Source organism: Euprymna scolopes, chromosome 44 (genome assembly GCF_053919585.1).
Source record: "Euprymna scolopes isolate OS-2025 chromosome 44, ASM5391958v1, whole genome shotgun sequence".
Classification (NCBI taxonomy): domain Eukaryota; kingdom Metazoa; phylum Mollusca; class Cephalopoda; order Sepiida; family Sepiolidae; genus Euprymna; species Euprymna scolopes.
The window spans coordinates 20,062,976-20,082,138 of NC_136525.1; the positions used below are offsets into that span (position 1 = coordinate 20,062,976).

A 19,163-nucleotide genomic window follows, 5' to 3' on the forward strand; every position below is an offset into this window, starting at 1 on the left:
GAATTAAACATGCACCATGAAATTAATAACAATAAATTTCAGGAGTTATTTTTATATTAAAAAATATAAAGAAAAAAGGTGGACGTACACGAATGCTACCCCTGTAGCGAAATACGCATTGGCTCCGATGTTGTACATTGTTCAACTGAGAGAGAAGTTATTATTTTTACAAGGGAAGAATTTTTTCGTGGGTGACCTAGTTTTTTTTGGGTTTTTTATTATTTATTTTGGCTTGAAATTTGCGCATGATTTTTGTTATGATTTTATCTGTTTTGATGGCTATTTTTTTTTTTTTTGCCGGAGTTGATATAATTATTAACAGGAAAATTAGTGAAAGTTAGAATGGAATCCGCGCTATTTTTAAATATTATTTTCAAGTTTAATTATGTTCACGGGACTGTAAACCATTCACAAAATTGTGGATCCGCTTACTGGGGTTTGCACTAACGATATTGAAGCCTACTGGTCTCATATTAAAAGAAGACTGAAATACGTGTCTGGATCAGTAGGAGAAATGAAATGGTCTCATGTCGATGTGGCCATGTATAGAGATACTTATAACATGAAAAGTGAAAAAATATTAGATAATTTTTAAACATTTTTAGAGCATGTTCATGAAAAATATGGCAATTAAAAAAAAAAAAAAAAAAAAAAAATCCCAATAAGCTTTGGGAAAAAAACATGTTTTGAACAATTTAAATTTTTATTTTTTTATTTTTGAATGAAAAATAATTATTAAAACAAAAACAGTGTTCTCGTCGAGTAGTTTTTATTTTATTCAAGAAAATAAAGGTACTCATGCACTTATTGAGCCGTGCTGAAATAATGACATTATTTAGAAAGCCATTCTTAACATGGGGACGGGAGGGTGTTGTGTACCTAATCTGTACTTTCACCTAATAATTTAATAAAAACAGGTATCGTAAAACTTTAATTAAACTTGAAAATAATATTTAAAAATAGCGCGGATTCCATTTTGACTTTCACCAATTTTCCTGTTAATAATTACATAAACTCTGGAAAAAAATATTCATTAAAAAAAAAAAAACAGATAAAATCAAAGCAAAAATCGGTGAAGCTTTCGAATGAAGATGGAAATAAACAAAATATTTTAAAAATTAATTTATTAATTTTACTTAAAAACAAAATGTAATCATATATAAACAAAATATTTTAGAAAATAATTTAATTTTAAATAAAAATTGATTATAAAGAATATTTTTTAAATAATTATTGAAAAATGTTGCAAAGTGTTTATATAGCTGGTTCTTTAGGATAATAGGGGCACCTTAAACCTCCCGTCCAAAACAAAAAAAGCTTTAGTGTTTTTATTATTTTAAAGCGCTTTTTTTCTTTCTTTTTTCTTTTTCTTTTTTTTCTTTTTCTTTTTTTTCTTTTTCTTTTTTTTCTTTTTCTTTTTTCTTTTTCTTTTCTTTTTTTTTTCTTTTTTTTCTTTCTTTTTTCTTTTTTTCTTTTTTCTTTTTTTCTTTTTTCTTTTCTTTTTTCTTTTTTTCTTTTTTTTCTTTCTTTTTTCTTTTTTTCTTTTTTCTTTTTTTCTTTTTTCTTTTCTTTTTTCTTTTTTCTTTTTTTCTTTTTTCTTTTTTCTTTTTTCTTTTTTCTTTTTTTTTTTTCTTTTTTTCTTTTTTTTCTTTTTCTTTTTTTTTTTTTTATTTTAAATGTAAAACCCAAGTAGTGGCTAGTTGTTAACTTAGAACAACAAGGGCACATGGCGGAAATTCTTCACGGTTTAAATGTATTGTAATGCTTTTATGGTGGTCGTAAAACGTTTTTCAGCCGCTATATTACTTCCTATTTACTTGCCTCCCCACGAGGGCAGAGTTAGACACAAGGTCGGTTTTTAATGTAGAGAAGCATTTATTACTAAAAAGCGAAATGGTGAAATAGAAAAGCAAGTTAAGCTAAAAGTAAAAAAAAAAAATTCTTTTTTTTTTCAAAGAATTAAAGAAAGAAAAAATTAAAAGGAATTTCGGAACTCAGTAAGATAAATAAAGATTACCTTTTAAAGTAGTTAATAAAATTCTTGTACATCATATTAAATGTTATGAAAAGTTCTACAACATTTTTATCATAAATTTTTGAGAGCTTTAATCTCACTTCAAACAAACAGCTTAACTTAAAAATATAAGAGAATCATAATGAAAGAATCATAAACCGAAGGTATTTTTTTTAACAATGCAATTCCGATTCCCCCCAAAATACACGATTCTTACGATTAACGATTCCGATTAATCGTCCCACCACCAATATATATATATATATATATATTTAATCACGTTCACACACCGGTTCTCAATAGACCACCAAAGTTAAGCAACGTTGAGCCTGGCTAATACCAGATGGATGATCATTTGGGAAATCTAGGCACTGTATGTGCTCTTCACTTATCTCAGTATTGTTTCGAGTCGTCCTGAACCTCCACTTGCCACTGGTATTCAACGATGTTGACTTAGGGGAGGTGTTAGAGATTGCGCAATTCTTGCCACAAAAATTCCTTGCCCAGACACCCATACAGTGAGTATCCAGTCTACCATATATATGTATGTATATATATATATACATACATACATACAAGGTGCCTTCAATAAGTTTCCAAACTTTTTTCATCTGGGCACTTTTATTACTTGTTGTATTCTAATAACTTCTAGAAGGCCCCATAGAAGTCCTCTTGTATGAGTGTGTCAATAACCCTTGTTACAGCTTTTTTTTTCATCTCCCCCCCCAATTGTCTCTAAGGTTTTCCTTGAGCTTAGGGAATAACAGAAAGTCATAGGGAGCAAGGTCTGGACTATAAGGAGGGTGAGGAAGTATTTTGATCCCATCCTGGTCAAATAGTCTGTGACAAAGATGGAGTTGGGGACTGATGCATTTGCACAAATCTTCCATATCTTCAGTCCCGCCTGAATTATTGTGTGTACAGTTCCCACACTGACATCAAACTGTGAACTTATTGTCTCTATAGACACGTGACTGTCCTTATCCATAAAATTTTTTATTTGGACAATTAACTCTTGTGTTCTTACTTCTCCCACACCTCTCATCATTCCTCACAGACTCCCTGCCTTCCTTGAATCTCTTATGCCACTCCAAAACTGATTCTTAATTCATGCAAGATGGTCTAAAAGCAGTCCGAAGCATTCCATAGGTTTCTGTGGCATTTTTTCCAAGTTTAAAACAGAATTTTATTGCATATCATTCTTCTAAAGTATCCTCACATCCAGATTGCATTTTTAAAATTCACAAACTGTGACAATCAGGTTTCAATAGGGTGTATTCCAATTCTTGCTGTAGATGTTCATTTTAACCTGAAATCATAAAAATTTGTCAGTCATCTCATAAGATGTATCGCAATAACATCTTGAATTTTCAAAAGTCTGCAAAAATTTTCAATGCCTGTACAAAAATGTCTGGAAACTTGTATAAGGCACCTTGTGTGTGTGTGTGTGTGTGTGTGTGTGTGTGTGTGTGTGTGTGTGTGTGTGTGTGTGTGTATATATATATATAGATAGATAGATATATAGTATGTATGTATATATAGATAAAAATGTAATTGAAAATTAATTCAACTTCTCAAAAAATCATTAAAAACCTGTAATTTAATTTTCTGACAAGGAGTACAGACCGAAATAAATTCAATACTTGACATAATAATTACATGGCTGATTTTGCGCTACGAAACAGGTGCTGTCAAGAATTGTGTATATCAAGTACTTAAAGAAATAAATAGTAAGATGGTCAACATCTTGGAATATAAACCTTTATTTGTTGTATACTCTGTAATTACATCGAGCTTCATAAATTAAAGGATTGGTATAAATAAAACCTCAACAAGGGAGTATCCATTGAACAGGAGCTACAAACGCGCATAGGTAGAGCAGCATCTACTTTCAACCGACTACGTGAAAGAGCATGGTTCAATGAATATCTCACTTCTCGCACAAAATGCCGCAACTACGAATGCTGTGTTCTGAGTACCCTACTGTGTGGAGCAGAGACTTGGACCACGTATGCTCGTCACGAGAAAAAGCCTGAACGTCTACCATCTCCGATGCTTGCGACATATGGGCATCAATTGGTGGGATAGAATCACCAACAAAGAGGTGCTAAGATGTGCCGGCAGCCGCTCCTTGTTCCAGACACTCAAGATACGACGATCACGCTGGCTTGGACATCTGCGCAGAATGCCCAATGGCCGTCTCCCTAAGGATATCCTCTACAGCGAACTATCAAATGGGTCAAGAAGCCGCGGTCGCCTGGTGCTGCGCTTTAAAGATGTGGCCAAACGGGATTTGATCGCTCTTGGCATCGATGTGAATGTGTGGGAGGAGCTAGCCGAAGATAGACTAGCATGGAGGCGTGCCTTGAGTAAGGGTGGAGAAGGACTCTCGAACCTTTGGTTCGAGAGGCTGGCGCAGAGAAGACAAAACTAGTGACTACGTCTACTGTTGCTTGCATTAATCTTTCGTAGATTGCTTGCCATTACATAAATAAAAGGTGAAATATAATTGAATAAAATTATTTCCCCATAAATAAATATATAATGTGAGCAAGATCACAGGGGAGAAAATCAAGCAAAAAAAAAAACCTAAGCAAAATTCATCCCAAAGCAGCAAAACTATAAGTAAGTACAGTAAAACCCTGGAATACGGCATTAAAATTAACTAACAAAATACAGTACAGTATATAATACACATGTATATAATCAAATAACATTATAAATAACAGTATATAATACAAATGTATATAATCAAATAACATTATAAATAACAGTATATAATACACATGTATATAATCAAATAACATTATAAATAACAGTATATAATACACATGTATATAATCAAATAACATTATAAATAACAGTATATTATACACATGTATATAATCAAATAACATAAATAACAGTATATAATACACATGTATATAATCAAATAACATTATAAATAACAGTATATAATCAAATAACATTATAAATAACAGTATATAATACACATGTATATAATCAAATAACATTATAAATAACAGTATATAATACACACGTATATAATCAAATAACATTATAAATAACAGTATATAATACACATGTATATAATCAAATAACATTATAAATAACAGTATATAATACACACGTATATAATCAAATAACATTATAAATAACAGTATATAATACACACATATATAATCAAATAACATTATAAATAACAGTATATAATACACATGTATATAATCAAATAACATTATAAATAACACTGTAAAGCGGGGCAAATATCATAATCAGGGGCCGGGAAAACATTGTATTCCACATCGTAACTTGAAAAAACATATCCTAGGGCCACCGTATCCCGAGGTTCTACTGTATTATATTTTAAATTATTTTCATTTTACTTAAAAAAAAAAAAAAAAAAAAAAAATTTTTTTAATAAAAATTATTTATTTTTTTTTTTTCTTGCAGTGTGGATCCACCGCCCAACTACAGTTCCGAAAACGAAATCTTGAAAGTCGAAAATCTTGAAGGCAATGACGACACTTTGGACAAAATAGGAGATCCAACAAAACCAGGGTCACGTGAAGAAACTGAAAAGTCCGACTCTGCTGAGAAGTCAGAGGCGACTGGGAATGAGAAGGCGGAGGATTTCCCTTCCTACACTGAATGGACAAAGAAAGTATTGGCCGAAGAGAAGAACAAACAGGATGGTATGTGGTTTGATTTTTTTTTTAAGCATTCATCAGATGGTGCTATTCTGCAGCACAAAAATAAAATGATATACCCCTTGTATCCTTAATAATACAGCAGTCAGTTTACATAATTTAATTGGCCCCCACTTTTTCTCCTCTGCAATCTCTCTCTCTCACAGACATGTTGTTGCTAGTCTCAGTCTTTTTTATAAATACTATTACTTGCTTTGTTCTATCTCGTTTGACTCGTTGGTCTAGTGGTCTCCATCAATTTACTGTTTTGATACCTCCTTGTGTAACCAGACGTAGAGGTGGGGTCTTGTTGTATGGGACCAATTAGTGTAACCAGGCCATTTCCAGTCCCTAAATGCAGGAGCTAACCTTACTCTTATCTTTGTTTTGTAATGTAACCTGACACTTGTTACTGGAACTACCACTCTGATGCTCAGCATGCACAAAATGCACACAACCCTAAGTCTGGATGGCGATACTTTAACATGCTGGCTATTCGTTGTCAGTCATCAGGGTCGAGTTCTCTCACAGGTACACTAATCAGCAGATATGAGCCTCTCGCAGCTGCAGTTCCATGTTGGATTCAAGGCAGATCTGAAATTTAACTGAATTATTCTCCACAATCAGAGCTATCAATAACTCAGAGATTGTTTTCTTATAAACAAGAATAATTATTCATAAGGTACTTTAAGTACACTTTGTGCAAAGGTAAGTTAAACTATGCGTGTTCTTAAGTTTCAAGATGCAGGATTCCTTCAACTTGGATTCCTTCAGATGGTTTCTCAGTCAGAAGAGGAAGAGCTTTTCAACTTAGCTCTTTTGACAAGATATTCAGCCCTGGGAGGTGTACTCTTTGACAGCCAGCAAGCTGTCTGCAAAGCCAATGGTTGTATGAGATTTGTAATCTCTATCTAAGCAGTATTACCATTTCTCTCTCTATTCTCTTTTTCTTAATCCATGTCTGTCTTTTTCCTTTTTCTTTCTTCTGAAATTCTTTTCCCTCTCTTTCTTTTAATCTTTTGTTCTAAAGAAATTTTATTATCATAGCAAACCTTCCTGTGATGTGGACCTCTGGCTTCATACAAGCCGCATGGTTTACTGTGACATCTGTGTCAAGTTAGACCCCATGGCACTAAATATCCACTTTTTGTTGAGAAATTACTTTTTTTCTACAATATCACAATAAAAACACATTCTATCATTTCTCTGAAATCTGGGCTTTCTTAAACCTCATGTCAAACACCCTACCTAATCTTAACCCATAAGCAAGATAGTTTAGTACTGCACTTTTAACATCGGTCTTTTTAAGACTGACTAGCAATACACATGAAAAAATTGAAATAGCTTGAAATATTTCAATATTGTTATGCATAGAAAGAGCTTGATGAGCTTAGAAAGAATCTTTTTAAATTTTTTAAATCTGATTAAAATTAAGGAAGTTATGGCTATTTTTGTGCCTCACACGTTTGGATATTTTTCCCTCTTTAAGACCATATGAGTTTCGTCACATTTTTTACACTACTTTTTCAGTAAAAATGTCATATCTTTGTTAAAACACAAGACTAAGAAATGAAATTTACCATATAAGTGTATTTTTGTACAAGGAATCAGAATATGCAACTGAAAATCTCCCAAAGTTTATGGTTTCCAAATAATCTGCAGTAAATGTGCATAAATATGCAGCAATTCCTTAAAAATGCCATGTATCCATAAACAGAAAAGAAGTTGGAGAACTCAAAGTTGAATTGTAATGTGCTTTATGTACAAAAAACTTAAATCTAAACATAAGACGATTTAAAAATGAATATATTGCAATATTTCTTTGGTATTATTGTAGATTAACGCCTTCTGTTTAACCCCACTCAACTCCTTCTGACCACCCCTCCAAAATGTGATTCTACCTTTTTAGGAAATTATGTATAAAATGCCATGAAAAACTTTAATGAAAGATAAACAAATTATTTTAGAATTGAATGTAAAATAATTTCCTATTACAGGTCATTCTAGCATTTTAGGGCAGTTAACTGTTTTTTTTTTTCTATGGGAAAATATACATGCTTTTTTTTTTTTTTTTTTTAAGATGATTATGTGTAGTTTTAAGAGGGTTTCTATGCAATGAGAATATGGGGAGGGTTGCCATTCGGACTTTGAATTAATTGTAGGGCTAAGGAAAATTATGTGTGAACATACTGAAAACTTGACAGTGACAAAGCTAACAAAAACAATATTAGAGGGGGGAGCGGTTAGTTTCACAAAAATTTAATGTAAAATAATTCATCATTTCCTGGCCATTCTAGCATTTTAGGACAGTTAACCAATTTTTATGTGTATTTTTCTTTAAGGAAGGATCTATTTTTTGTTTGTTTGTTTTAGATGCTTGTATGTGGCTTACAGAGGTATTTTGTTGGGGGGGGGGGGGGCTTGCCACTCGAACTTAGTGTTATTGTTAGGGTTAAAGAGTGTTTTAGGAGGAGACTTGCCACACATAATTTGTATTAGAGGTGAAGTTAAGAGAGCTTTTTTTCAAAGAGAGCGTTCAAAAATTTGTTGATTTCTATTTTCGAGGTTGAAGGTGTTAATTCCATAGGCCGTTTATACTACGCTGGAGCAGGTTGTAAAAATATATTTCGCTTAATAAGTAGAAAAAAAAAATAACGAAATAAAAAGCTTCCTAATTGTAGTTTGATGTGTTTTCTAACTGCTTTTAAAATTTCAAGAATATTGATATAGATTTTGAGGGTTTGTATTACTATACACATAGATTCGAAAAAGTTGTCAAAAAAACAAATATATAACAAATAAATGTTATCAAAAACAAGTTACTTTTCTACCTAACTGGATAATTTTTTAGTGTTTTTATTTAATGTAACATGTTTATTCAGCTTGAAAACAGTGTTTACCGATGTTTTGGAAAATTTAAAATGGCGCCCGACTCTCTTGAAACGGTAAGTTTGGGGAAAAGAGTTAAAAATAAAAAAGTAGACAAAATACTGCTAGAAACTCGCTCAATATATGTTATTGTGATGTAGGCTGACATATATTCGGTGAATTTTTAACAGTATTTTGTATAGTTTTTTTTATTTTTAACTCCTTTTCTCAAACTTACCGTGTCAAAGAGTCGGGCCGGGTGCCATTTTTAATTTTCCAATACATCGGTAAACACTGTATGTTTTTCGAGCTGAATAAACATGTTACATTGAATAAAAACACAAAAAATATATCCAGTTTGGTAGAAAAGTAACTTATCTTGCCTTTGATAACATTTATTTGTTATATATTTGTTTTTTGACAACTTTTTCGAATCTTTGTATAAACGAGATTTTGATACTTATTTTGATTTTGAAAAAAAAACATTTGTGGCTGTTCGCAGTAAAACATTGTTTTAATTCGTTGTTCAAAACTAATTTAAAGAATAAAAGTGCATGCAAGCTATATATCTACAAAAGGTTTTGTTTTTTTAAACCATGTTTTTAAATTTGACGAGCAATGTGAGAAATTGTAACAGATTCATAATGCCGAATTGGTTGGGATTGTTGTTATTATACATTCTGAAAACCGAATAGTTCTAAACTAATGTTATTCTGATAACAAAATAGCTCTCATTAAACATATAAGAACATTTATATTCATATTTTCATGTTTTTCTTAATTCGTTCTTGAATAAAAATTAAAGAACGCGTGTTGTTTATACACTGTGCTATTGCTGATTCTACAGGCTGGAGCTGCTGCTTCTAGTAATACTAACTTCATTTGACCAAATTCGAGAAATAGAAACAATTTTTTTTTTTGGGTAGGTCCTTTTAAATTATCAATTACCGCGGTCCTTCTCAACATAAAATAATACTTTTAATTGATAAAGATAGTAAAAAGATTGATTTACTTACTACTGGGTGTCCGAAGAATTTTTTTTTCAAAATGTTCAATACTCGTCATATTAAAGTCTTATTTTTAACACAACAAAAAAAGAAATGGTCAAAAATATTTCGGACACTTGACAGTATTAAGATTAACACCTCTTCTAATTGGTTCCCAAATTTCATGACGAAATTCTTCATACAATCACGGTACGAACCTTTAGAAAACGGGGGGTCATTACAAAACCTTACCGAAAACGCCATTTTATGACGTTCACATTTTTATCACTTTATTTGCTTAAAACTCTTAAAATATATAATGTACATTCATATTTATTAATTCATTTGAAAGTATATTCATTTCCGAACAAAACAGTAGTAATTTGAAGACTTGAAGTGCTTAGGTTTAAAAAATATGGCTATTTTAGTAGAACTACCTTGAAATCTGTGATTATCCAAAGCGTTTTTTCGTCCGTGTGTATTACTACTAAGACCAACGTTTTTGTGATGAGTATCATTCATTCTTGTTAGCTCCTTGCATTAAGTGGCTTCTCGACTTGTCTTTCTATAAAAAATCTATAAATATAAAAGCGAAAATGTGTGTTAGTGTGTATGTATGTTCGCTTTTTGTGTATGTTCGCAAAAGGCTTTTTTTCGCCGGACTTCTCAGTCAGCTCACTCCTTAAAACTTCTTATATGCTGTCTAAATAATAATATCTACGAGTTACGAACGGGGATCACATGTGTATTTAATTTGCCCGATTTTCACATGCTATTTATTTCCAAATTTTTAGATCGACACATGTTTCTTTCGCTTTTCAGTATAAAAAAAGCGAAACTAGATTCGAATCTGCAGTTCCCTGGTCCACGGTCGGGTGGTCTCCGGAAAGCGATGTAAACATTTGGCCAATGTTGGCTTTTCACCGTCATATCAGACAATTGCTTTCATCTGGACATTCCCCTAATAAACATTAAAAACTGTCCCGCAGAAAATATTAACTGCGACCTTATTTCACCTCAAGTGCGGGCACCTGTCAACTCTCTTCCTACTTTAATAAATTCAAACGTCTTTCAGTTACTTTCTTGCTGGCCGCACGGTTAATGTGTCATGTTTTTTTTTCACATTTTATTTTCCAACTTCACCTCGGGACTTCGGGTTCGATCCTACCTACCTACCAAAACTTCTGATCGTGTCATGAAGTAGCGGTAACACTTTTTTTTCACACCTCCAAGCACCCGGGCAATGCCGGGCACTCAGGCTAATAAAATATAAGTTGTTAGGGAGGAAAAACAATAGGTGTCTCAAGTTGCTTCACCCCATATTGATAAAGGCTTTCTGTAGAAAACAGATTTTTTTTCATTTTTTTAGGTCGAATTATATTTTGTAAAATAAACAAAAAAAAAATTGGGTTATCAATTTTTTTGTTTCCTTATTTAAAAAAATATAATCTGACAAAAAAAAATTTTTTAAACTAGGTTCATTTTGCAGCTGACAGTTTTGTACAAAATTTCTGTCAATAAGGGTGAAGAAACTTGAAGATAACTAAAATAATATATATATATATATATATATATATATATATATATATATATATATATATATATAAGAAATTTATTACTGTGAGTCCAGAGTGAGTTTACATATTGTTTCAACTAGAGGAAGATCCTCAAAGAGAGGAAATACCCAACTAGCATCGTCAGAATTCATAAATGGACAATTCATATATATATATATATAAAAGCGAAAATGTGTGTTTAGTGTGCGTGTGTGCACTTTTTCTGTATGTCCGCAAAAGGCTTTTTTCGAGGGGGGCGCTCGGTCGGCTCGCTCCTTCTTAAAACTTTTTATGTTGTCTAAATCATAATATCTATGACTTAAGAATGGGGGTCGCGTCTATCTTTAATTTGCTCAACTTTTACACGCTATTTTCAGGATTTTTTTTATCGCCGTGTGTTGATTCGGCTTTTTCATATAAAAGCAAAACTAATTCGAAGCTGGCATTGTTCCCAGCGCGATTGCCAGGAACGTTCAGAAAGCAATCAGCTTTGATCAATACGGAGTTTCTCCTTATATCAGACAATTGCTATTCAATTTGGACAATCCCCTTTTTATGGGGATCTGGTTTTCCCCCAACATCCTGGGGAAACAAAACCAGCCAAAGTTGGGTAAAGATCCCCAAAATTTGACCTCATTAATTCATTAAGTGTGGGCACCTGTCAATTCTGTTTCTACTTAAATAAATTCAAACGTGTTTCAGTTACTCTTTCTTGCTGGCTGAGTGGTTAATGTGTCACGTTTTTTCACATTTTATTTTCCAACTTCGCCTCAAGGCTTCGGGTTCGATCCTACCTACCAACCAAAACTTCCCCCCATCCCAACATAAACACCCAGCCAACAATTTTTTTAATAAGTTTTAACATTGTTTCTTTTTATATAATATTTAAACAGGGTTATTACTTCGCTTATTCTTTTGTTTTGATTCTCTGATGCTATAAAGTGGCCCTGAGGTGGATTTGAGCCACTAAGTGCTGAGAGGGAGGAATAGACACAGGAATAGGAAATGGCTTAGAATAAACAAAGACATCGGAAATATCCTACAATCAACAATAGATAGGAAGTAGCAAACAATAACAATAGAAACCTACTGATAAAAAAGGGAAGGGCAGCTTCCGTTAGCCGGGGTGGGGTTGGCGACCTGAGATACCAACGTAGAGGAGACAGTCAGTTGACAACTAGATGCCCTGGACGGTGGATGGGAGTTGATAACAACAACAGTTGGAGTTTTAAAGTTTACTGTGAAATAGAGACGAACGTAACATCGATAGAACGAGGAGAAGGCACACACACTCACAACAGTAAATTTATATGTGAACATTGGCGTTGGTTTTTTTTTCCTTTCTTTGTTTCACAAATTATTATATTCTACTTTTGTGAAACCACGAGTGTGTTCCCACCGACAGTCGCCGGCGAGAAAATGACGATCCGGCCATAAGAGGAATAGTCAAATGGAAAATCCACAATACACGACGTTGGAAGTCAGCGTTCTGTCAGAGGCGCATGTCTGGTTACAATTCACCCCACTTCCACCCGGGCAATGCCGGGTACCCCCGCTAGTCTATCTATATATATAAAAGCCAAAATGTTTGTTTGTGTGCGTTTTTGTGTATGTCTGTAAAAGGCTTTTTTTCGAGAAGCGATCGATCGGCTTACAACTTCTTAGAACTTTTTATATCACGTTTAAATCATAATATCTACCAATTAACAATGGGGGTCGCCTGTCTATTTAATTTGCTTGACTTTGAAAAGAAATATTCAACATTTTTTGATCGCCGCATTAGGCTTTTTCGTATAATAAAAGCGAAACTAATTCTGGCAGCATTGTTCCGGTCGCGATCGCCGGAAACATCCAAAAGCAATCAGCTGTGATCAATGTGGAGTTTCTCCTTATATCAGACAATTGCTATTCAATTTGGACAATCCCCCTTTTTATGGGGAGCTGGCCCCCCCCCCCCAACATCTTGGGGAAACAAAAACAAAAATAAGAAAATCTGCCCCGCAGTAAATAAAATACTGCCCCACAGTCAAAGTTGACCTCATTAAGTTATTAAGTCCAGGCACCTGCCAATTCTTAATACTTAAATAAAGTCAAACATGTTAACGTCGCATGTTTTTTTTTTTTTTTTTTTTTTTTTTTTTTTTCACACTTTAATTTCCAACTATGCCTCAAGGGTTTGGGTTCGATCCTTCATACTTACCTACCAAAACTTTTTTTTTTTTTCCTTTTACACCGACAAACACATGGGCAACGCTGGGCACCCCTGCTAGTATATAATATAAATCTCACCTGTCTGTTTAAATGTATATCTGCCTAAAATTTTTGACAGAGGCAGCAGATTTTCGCGAGATCGGTATCATTTTGAAGCTTGATCCTTTGGACGATAAATATAAAAAAATTAGCTAAAAACATTAATTCCTTCACCTCCAACTGGGCACTTTTCTACAGGGAGGGGTCGTTTTTCTCACCAATATTTCCGAAAGTTACCCCCTCTTTTCAATTGACAAGCCTTAATTTTAAACCTTCGTCACTTCCGGTTTAACAATGGACGCAATGGGGAAGACGTCACTTTTTTCACTTCTTTTCCTCCTTCGTGGTACGGGTTTGAGCCTGCCTGCCTACTACCACTTTTTTTTTGCTCAACACACACCTCTTTTTCAACTGATGCCAGATGGGGATCAGAATGTTGATGATGTAAAGAAAGAAGCTTGGTTTTAGATGTATTAAAAGTAACCAGCCACTCCTTTCCCCATTGTACCATGTGCTCAAGATCAGAAGAGAGAGAATCGGAGAGAACTTGGTCGTTTACTGACTTAGATGTGCTACCATAAATGGTAGTGTCGTCAGCATAAATGTCTACAAATGATGTAAGGATGTGATTTGGAAGATCATTAATGTAGATCAGGAAAAGAGTTAGGCCCAGGATGGACCCCTGAGGGACCCCAATATTAATACTGTGAGCTTCTGATTTTTGCCCATCAACTACTACTCTTATGAACCTATCAGAAAGAAATGATTTAATAATTGAGAAGACATTTCCAGCTATATCATAGCTGGAGATCTTGTGAAGTAAATCTTCATGCCATACCTTATCAAAGGCCTTAGATATGTCAAGAGCAATTGCTCTAAAAAGGTTGCCTCCATCGAGAGATTCGCTAATCCTATGAGATATAACTGTGAGCACATCTGCTGTAGATCTAGCAGAACGGAAGCCATATTGTGTGTCAGTAAGAAGGTTATTTTTGCTGAGATGGTTGATTACTTCTGTATTTAACAGATTCTAGCAACTTACTCATGACACACAGGAGACTTGTTGGCAAGTACTGAGAGGGGGATGAGCGATCATCTGAATTCTTAAATACAGGGCATGATGGGAAGCAATTCTCCTTAAGACAACATTTAAACAGTTTTATAAGTATGGGCGCTAGTTCTGGTTTAATTTTTTTGAGCACTATAATTGGAATACCGTCAGGGCCGGATGCTTTACTGGAATCAAGGTTTTTGATTAGCTTGGCAACATCACGTACAGATATATGTATATCACATAGTGTGTTTTCTGATACAGGAGGAAATATTGGGGGTTGGCGGCCTTGGTTGCAGAGGGTAGAATTAGCTGCAAAGTTCTTGGCAAAGAGTTTGGCTTTGTCTGATGCTGATGAGATTACCTCAGGTCCATTAATTATAGTTGGGATAGAGCACACGTTTCTATTCAGGATTCTGTTTGCTATTTGCCAAAACTGGTGGGAACCAAGCCACTGCTCAACTACTTTGGACTTGACGGAGTGAGCATATAACTTGCTTGCGTTCTTTATTACTTTCTTACAATGGTTGTTGGCAGTCCTGAAAGCAGCTTTAGTCTCCATACATCTATTATGTTGGAAGCAATGGAAAAAGTGATTTGTGTGCAATGGCAGCAGCACATTCTGGAGAGAACCATGACTGGCTGTTAGGTTTTTGCTGGAACATTTTCGAGAGTATGAAATGGTTTATACCTACAATTAACCATTCAGTCAGGTCTGATACTATAGAGGACACATCCTTTTTAAACAAGGAACACAGAGGTAGATCCGATATAAATGTACGGAAGCTATCCCAGTCAGTCATAGTGTATCGATATACTGTACGATGGAGAGGTACGTCTGGGGACTTATATTTCATTTTTATCTTAATTGATACAACAGAGGGGTCGGAAGATCCAAGAAGAGACAGAACAGAAATTGAACATAGTTCAGGGCAAGTTGTGAGAAAAAGGTCTAGTAGACTCGCATACTGGCTGTCATTGTCGGGCACACGGGTGAGTTTGTGAACAATCTGAGTGAGGTCATAAGCAATGGAGAAATCATGACAGAATCTCCTCTCATCATCGGTCTTGTTTGAGTGGGTCAACCATTCGACATTGTGAACATTGAAGTCTCCATATACGTGAATGTTAGCTGAAGGATAAGCAGATAGGACTTGGTCAATTCTCTCCGATATGCTTTTAAAGATAGTAACTCCGCTGTTGTGGTGGCGATAGAGAGTAAATATAAATGCAGTAGTGCGAGCTAGTGCAACCCGGAAGCACATATAGGGTAAGTTAGGATCTTCTCTGGAGATGTCCCTACCACATGGAAAGCCATCTTTAATATAGGCACATATTCCATGCCGATGGCAATCTTGGGGGTCAGATTTAGAAGTTAAGTTAGAGTATCCTTTAATTACAAACTCATCTAGGGAAATAGCCTGTCCAATGCCAGTTTCGCTTAAAAATAAAAGGTCAGGTTTAGTCTCCTGTAATTAGGTTTCAACCTCTGGAAGATTAGAACGTAGACCCCTGATGTTGGAGAAGGAGACATGGTAGTGGGGGTCTGCGTTGGAAGTTGGAGATTCGGGTTTAATCGTGTATTTTTTTCTTGAAACTTGTCATGATGAAATTTTGGAATTTGTGGACTAGGTCGTCAGACTTGCTTAGAGCAGGACAGAGAGAGGGAAACTAAGAGAGAAAAAGAAACCAAGAAATTTTTTTGTAGAATATGATAAGGTAAAGCCATAACAATTACCCACTAGTATGGCATCGAGAGGCCCCACCAGAAGCTACTGCATGGTCCAGAATCCATTCACCAAATGGCAATACAGCAGCCCCAGTGCTTTTACCTGCTGATAGGGCAGCCTCCTTAGTGGTTAATCCAAGGTTCGGGTCCCTGACTATCAAGCGGATAACGTCAGCCTAGATGAAACGTTTACCTCCAGCACCCTTACTAGTGACATGGCTACAAGGATAGACATAGAAACAGAAAATTTCTGCCACCTCTGTAAACAGAAGGAATGCCTCTTGGGTTTGAGTGTGATTAGTCTCTAGGATCTTCGAGTAATATAATGTTGCTGTATTTTTATCGCATTCCCCCATTTCCCACCACCCCCATACATAACGTAACGCAACGTGATTTTATTTGTACATATTTTCGATTCCCATTCGATTTTTTTTTTTTTTTTTTTTTTTTTTTTCTCCAAAACAAATCCCTCGATACAGCTTTGATAAAGCCAGGGCGAAACCGGTCGAGTGACTCCCCCCCCCATTTTTTTTTCTTCTTTCCTCTTCACCCCATTAACTTTATTTTAAACGTTTTTAAGTCATGAATTTGTCTTCCCTTCATGATTGTTTTTTTTTATTTATATATATTTATATATATATATATAAATAAATTAGATCTGTCTTAACTTCCAATTCTATTAAGGTCCTGGATATGACCTTAAACTATATCCGGTGGTGAGGCCCCAGCTTGCGGGCTTTGGAGAGTGTGGAGCCACCCTTTAATTGCCATTTCTCCCAGGTCCACTCTGACCCAGAGTGGTAGTACCTGTTAGGGTCTCAACTATGGGTTAAATAGAAACCGACTTGAAAACAACAAATATATTCTATTTAAAAACATTTTCTTCCGAATCTTTGGATTCGGCATTAAATAACCTGATATGGGTTGATATGCCGTAAAACAACCAACCAACCAACCAACCAACCAACCAATTCTGTTAAATTATTTTCCTCTTCAGGTCAACTGTCCCGTTACTGTACTTGTCCACCTCTCCTTATCTTATCAGGACATATTGTCATCATATCTGCAATGTTATTCTCAGATATCTATACAAGTAGATATCACAAACTAGCCTAGAGTTTAACGTGCAAAGAAGAGTAAATATAGTGAAATTCCTTTTAATTTAAAACTTGGTCATTCCTCATTTATTTGGCACTCTTCTAGAATTCATCATTGTGCTGAGGGAGATAACTCGATTTTACTAAGATTAATTCATTGTTTTTTTTTTTTTGTTTTTGGTTTTTGGTTTTTTATACGAGAATTTGAGACACTAAAACACACGCAACTTTGAGGAATTGTAAAAAGAAATAGTGATGCTGCAGTTTTCGTTAATAAAAATTCTTATTTTGTAAAGTTTTCATTCTTTATTTTGTTTAAAAAAAGTAGTCACATCTTTTTCTTACAATTCCTTGAAGCTGCATTGGTTCCAGTGTCTCAAATTTCCAGCATGGAAAAAAATTAATCAATCTATTAGTAATCTCACTCAACACAAAGACAAATTCTAGTAGAGCGCTATTTATTTTTGTGGGACAGTTTGATAAAATTTGGTTGAAGAGGTATTTTAAACTGTTATCCTTTAGTCCTCACATTCTAGGAGTGATGTTTCTGACAAAGAAGGAACAATTGCTGTTTTGTGGGATGAAATCTATTCTATCTAGCACTTTTTAACCTTGAAGTACTATTTTTTTTTCTTAGATCCTTACATCAAGCGGCAGCCCTGTCGGTGGGGCATTAGAATACGCCGACTGCCCCCCCTGCAGAGGGTAAAAGTCCCTCAATGGGGGTCCTGGATATGACCTTAAACTATATCCGATGGTGAGGCCCCAGCTTGCGGGCTTTGGGGAGTGTGGAGCCACCCTTTAATTGCCATTGCTCCTAGGTCCACTCTGACCCGGAGTGGTAGTACCTATTAGGGTCCCAACTATGGGTTCAATAGAAACTGACTTGCAAAAAACAAATATATTCTATAAAAAAATTTTCTTCAAAATCACCGGATTCGGCATTAAATAACCTGAAAAGGGTTGATATGCCGTAAAACAAAAACAACCAACCAACCTACATCAAGCGGCTTCATGCTTTGTCTGGAGCGATTTCCATAAAAAAATACAAATCTAAGTAAACATTCATTATGGCTGGTTTTAGACTTTGAATTAATTTTCTTTTAAGCTCCTTACAATTAAGTGGCTTCATGCCTTGTCTGAAGCGATTTCCATGAAAAAAATAAATTAAAAACCAACAGCAGACAACTATGGACTTTTTCAATCTCTTTATTATTTCTACTTTTTATTAATTTCAACTCTTAATAAATAGTGAAAAGAATCAGTGTGTGTGGGTGGGGGATCTAAGCAACATACATGTAGGAAAAAAAGCCATAAAGAAATAAACGTTGATTAACTCAATTTTAGTACAATAATAGACATTTTTCCTGTCTTTTCCTTACTTCTGAACTGTGGTGTGCAGAGGATTGTTGATGCCCTGCTGATGCCCAGGGTCAACTCCTTGATTATATGCCCCCCCCCCACTAGTGTTTAAAATATAAGTCCTAGTACTGAGAAATATTTTTGAGAAAGATATTAGTTCAGTGCAAAAATGTTTGCAGGTTTGTAGAAGAGGTATTTTAAACTATTATTGTCCTTTAGTCCTCACATTCCAGGAGTGATGTTTCTGACAGAAATTGCTGATTTGTGGGTCAGAATCTATTTTATCTAACACTTATCATTGGCAAGTTCTTAACCTTGAATAATTTTTTTTTTTTCTTAGCTCATGGCTTCATGCCTTGTCTGGAGCGATTACCATAAAAAAATTTCAAATATAAGTAAATATTCATTATGACTGGTTTTAGACTTTTAATTAATTTTTTTAAGCTCCTTACGTCAAGTAGCTTCATGCCTTGTCTGAAGCAATTTCCATGAAAAAAAAGATTAAAAACCAACAGCAGCCACAGAAGGCAGACATCTATGGACTTTTCGAATCTTTTTATT

General features: G+C 34.6%; 1 protein-coding gene across 2 annotated transcripts in view; it reads left to right on the forward strand.

The window, feature by feature from the left end:
- The window catches only part of LOC145268723 (SUN domain-containing ossification factor-like), a 210,590-nt gene that overhangs the window by 135,331 nt on the left and 56,096 nt on the right, over positions 1–19,163 (forward strand). For both annotated transcript variants that reach the window (XM_080124278.1, XM_080124279.1), the window contains one exon: positions 5,468–5,709. In XM_080124278.1, the coding sequence (XP_079980404.1) occupies positions 5,468–5,709 (242 nt within the window). The remainder of the gene's footprint in view (positions 1–5,467; positions 5,710–19,163) is intronic.